At 50.9% G+C, this 4587-nt stretch overlaps 1 protein-coding gene across 1 annotated transcript; it reads left to right on the forward strand.

Annotated features, from left to right (window-relative positions):
* Positions 1-929: 929 nt before the first annotated feature.
* GPR87 (G protein-coupled receptor 87) lies at positions 930-2784 on the forward strand (the record flags this gene model as incomplete). The annotated part of the gene is made up of 2 exons (XM_084212092.1): positions 930-963; positions 1763-2784. The coding sequence occupies 2 exons, from the start codon at positions 930-932 to the stop codon at positions 2782-2784; spliced, it is 1056 nt and encodes a 351-aa protein (XP_084068218.1).
* Between the last annotated feature and the right edge of the window lie 1803 nt (positions 2785-4587).

Below are 4587 nucleotides of genomic sequence, written 5' to 3' on the forward strand. Positions count from 1 at the left end.
ACCTTTGACAGCCCTGTCACTGTCAGAGCAAACAGTGCCAGCCAAGAAGCCAGACTGATAAAGAGGCTAAAATACCCTAATTAAAGCTTTTTAGTGATGCTTCCACACACCATTACTTGCTTTGGTGCCATCTAGTGCCACACAATACTGTTCCTACATGGAGATGAACCTAAAACAGGTTCTGATCTGCAAAATGGCTGCAGGATCCCATCCTCTCTTCCCTCCCATGAGAGCAGTCAGGTCTTGTGGAATTGGTGAGATCTGAACCATTTTTCCAGTTTTCCTATCAAAACTTGTAAACAAAAAATGAATCCCAGAAAAGTTATTGCATTTGCATACTGATTGAGGGATGAACAATTTGGAGCACAGCCTTACAAACTGGTATTGGTAAAATCCTTTTGAGCAATATCAAACATCGTGATGCCATCATGGCATTAATGAGTTTCTGCAGGTTTCAGTGTTCCTTGTGTGCCAGTTTCTATGAAAAAGGAACAGGAACTTGTCATTTCCACCCCAATTCGGGGAATACATTATGAAGTTTTACACACTGATCTCATAATTACTGATAAAACATTTTTATTTCAAGAAGTGAGTGATGATGTAAAAAAAAATCTACTCACAGTCACCTGTCACTGAAATGAGCAAGAAGAAGGCAAAGAAGACCTGACAGCACAACCACTGTGCAGTACCCAGTCCCCAGCCAACTCAGCCAGCCCCCAACTGGGAATTCAAGAGGCAGCTCCTTTCACAGGGTTCCTCCCCATGCAGGGGACAAGAAGCTGGGCTCTTCTATTTCCCTTTGGTTTTAATTTGGATTTTTTTTCCCCCAGAACATCATCCTGGCACAGGCCCTGCTGCATCCCAGACCCACAGCTGTCAGTGGGACTCCTGAAGAGCATTTCAGCTGAAAACCTGCAGCAACACGAAGGATGGGGTACAATTTGTCCTATGGAAAACTGCCAGGTAAAATAACAATGGAAATATCAGTGATTGATAAGTGTTTATTTTATTACTGTCAGTTCTTACCAACATTTGAAAGAAATCAGTCACTGCAGCACGGGTGGTCTGAGCACTGCCCAGCCTGCCCACAGCCAGCCTGCTTTGCCTCACCAGACAAGGTCAGAGCATAAACAACATGAAACAAAACCTACTGTCATTTCATGCCACAGCTTATAAGTTTTTCACAAACATTTACATATGAAATCTTAAAATCCCCCAGATACTCTGACTTTCAAATACGTTTAAGTAAACTAAGTTTAAATTCACATTTTGATAGGCCTGAGGAGTCACTCCAGAGCCCTGTCCCATGACAAACAGCTCACAAGTCACACTCTGTCAAGAAAGCCAAGAGCTGACAACCCACAGCTCTGATTTATGGCTCACCCAGGCAGCCTCAAACCGCCCAGAGAGGGCAGCTCCAAGTGGCCCCATCTGTAAAGCAGCAGAAAGCTTTACCATTGTCTCCCTTGCTTTGCCCACCTGTAAAGCAGCAGAAGCTTTACCTGTTGTCTCCCTTGCCTGGCCCACCTGTAAAGCAGCAGAAAGCTTTACCATTGTCTCCCTTGCTTTGCCCACCTGTAAAGCAGCAGAAGCTTTACCATTGTCTCCCTTGCTTTGCCCATCTGTAAAGCAGCAGAAGCTTTACCATTGTCTCCCTTGCTTTGCCCACCTGTAAAGCAGCAGAAAGCTTTACCCGTTGTCTCCCTTGCTTTGCCCACCTGTAGAGCAGCAGAAGCTTTACCATGTGCCCCTCTGTCCGCAGACAGCCGCCCCAGCCCCGAGAACAGCAGCTGGCCCAACGGCAGCTCGGCGGCGCAGGACGAGTTCACCACCATCGTGCTGCCCGTGCTCTACCTCGTCATCTTCCTGGCCAGCCTGCTGCTCAACGGCCTGGCCGTCTGGATCTTCTTCCACATCAGGAACAAAACCAGCTTCATCTTTTACCTCAAGAACATCGTGGTGGCGGACCTGCTGATGACGCTGACGTTCCCCTTCAAGATCATCCAGGACTCGCGGCTGGGGCCGTGGCACTTCAACTCCTTCCTGTGCCGCTACAGCACGGTGCTGTTCTACGCCAACATGTACACCACCATCGTCTTCCTGGGCCTCATCAGCATCGACCGCTACCTGAAGGTGGTGAAGCCCTTCGGGGACTCCCGCATGTACAGCATCACCTTCACCAAGGCGCTGTCCGCCTGCGTCTGGGTGGTGATGGCGTTCCTGGCGCTGCCAAACCTGATCCTCACCAACGCCTACCCCACCAGGAGGAACGTGGACGACTGCCTCAAGCTGAAGTCTCCCCTGGGAGTCAAGTGGCACTCGGCCGTCGTCTACATCAACACCTGCACGTTCGTGGTGGTGCTGATAGTGCTGATAGGGTGCTACATTGCCATTTCCAGGTACATCTATAAATCCAGCAAACAGTTCATCAGCTCCTCCAGCCGAAAGAGGAAGCACAACCAGAGTATAAGGGTGGTCGTGGCCGTGTTCTTCACCTGCTTTTTGCCCTACCATTTGTGCCGAATACCCTTCACTTTTAGTCACCTGGACAAAATTTTAGATGACTCTGCACATAGAATCTTGTATTATTGTAAGGAAATGACCCTGTTCCTGTCCGCATGCAATGTCTGTCTGGATCCAATCATTTATTTTTTCATGTGTCGCTCGTTCTCGCGAAGGCTGTTCAGGAAATCCAACATGAGAACCAGGAGCGAGAGCATCAGGTCCCTGCAGAGCGTCAGGAGGTCGGAGGTGCGCATCTACCACGAGTACACTGACGTCTGAGGGCACCCACAGAGGCTGTGCTGACTGGGAGGGCGCCTGTACATCATGTAAATAAAATGTCTCTAAGTGTCTGACCACGGAAGCTCATTAAGGGATGCACAGACACGCTCAGCTGTTCTGTCAGCTCCCCAACAGCCGCCTCAAATTCCATCCCCGCAGGGATCAGGCTCACTCCGTGGGGCTGGGGGTGTTTTGGGGGGTGGGCAGGTTGGCTGGTCAGGGTTGGGTGGTTTGGAAGCCACCCCTCCGTGGGGCTGGGGGTGTTTTGGGGGGTGGGCAGGTTGGCTGGTCAGGGTTGGGTGGTTTGGAAGCCACCCCTCCGTGGGGCTGGGGGTGTTTTGGGGGGTGGGCAGGTTGGCTGGTCAGGGTTGGGTGGTTTGGAAGCCCCCACGAGGCTGCCTCGGCTCTGAAAGCAGCCCTGAGCTCGGGGGGCTGCAGCCAGGATGGACCCTCTGGGCTGGGAGCAGACCACTGGGAGGAAGCAGCTTCCCCAGGCTCTGGCAGAAGGCAGCAGGCCAAGGGGAGGGCAGGAGGTGGCACAGCCCCCGTGGGACCCTCGGTGTGCCCGGGGCAGGGCAGGGCCCCGGTGCCACCAGCCCCAGGGCTCCGTGTCCCTGACCCAGCGCCTGCACTGAGCCCTCTGCACCCTGCGCTGTCCACGGGGGTCAGTCAGTCTGTCCTGGACTCGCTGGGGATTAAATCAGGTTTGTTTAGAGCAAAAACTGCTGGTAACCAAACGGAGGGAGCTGGCCAGGGCAGGCTGGAGGAGCTGGCAGGAGCCCCAGCAGCCAGCCCGGGGTGCAGTGCAGCGGCACAGGCGGGAGATGGCAACAGTCCATCGGCCAGGGCCCGGCACACAACGGCTTCCCTTCCAATACACACCAAAAAAAAACACCAAGAAAATCCTTGACAAGAAAATCCTCAAAATGCAGCACTCAAATGACAAGATTAAGTTCTGCATGAGAACATCTTTCATAAAGCTTTCCACTGAAAGAGGGGGTTCTTTCCTTATTTTTTTTAACACTATTAGTTTAGGTTTAAACATTGATTTATGAATAATTAAGAAGTTGAAATGTAAGTATGCTAATATTTGGATTCATGCAAGTATTATGAAACCACTTACATGATCAGGAGAGAGCACTTCTGGAAAGGAAGACAGAATACTTTGGGTATTTATCCTACTTTAAATAAAAATACTTTAAATAGCTAAAATACCACAGATAAACCCTGTTTCCCAATCAGCTTTGTAGGAAACTGTTCACGCACAGCAGACAAGTTCTGGGGCCAAATCTGCCATCTTGCACCCTAGGCAGTCCATGCACACACAAAACCATATTCAGAGAGCCACTTTGGGGACTGGGTTGCATAATTTAAATTCTGACAAGCAGCAGATGACACTGAGTGATAGTATTTAGGACTGGAACATCAGTTCTGTGTGCAGAACTGACGTTCCTGACCAAAGAGTGTCCTCTCAGGTCTTATATGGTTAAAGCAAATCAGGGCTGAGTTCTTCTGGTCTCCCTTTCACAAGTGTGAATCACCAAGGGTTTGTGGCTCGTTAAATTGTGCCTGATAATTGCTGTGTGAAATTCACAGTGACCTTTTCCCAGGTGGATGGTGGACATCCCACCCAAGCCCAGCAAAGCCCAAAGAGCCACTGGAGGGGCAATATCCCTGTTGGTCCCTGGCCAGAGGGCACCAAGGGCAGGTGAGGGGCAGCAGCCCAGGCTCGGCCCTGGCACAGGCTGGAGCTGCTGGTGCAGGGCAGGGGTGGCTGCAAACACAACCAGAGGGGCACCTGCA

The sequence above is a fragment of the Fringilla coelebs genome, assembly GCF_963513975.1.
Source record: "Fringilla coelebs genome assembly, chromosome: 10".
Classification (NCBI taxonomy): Eukaryota; Metazoa; Chordata; class Aves; order Passeriformes; family Fringillidae; genus Fringilla; species Fringilla coelebs.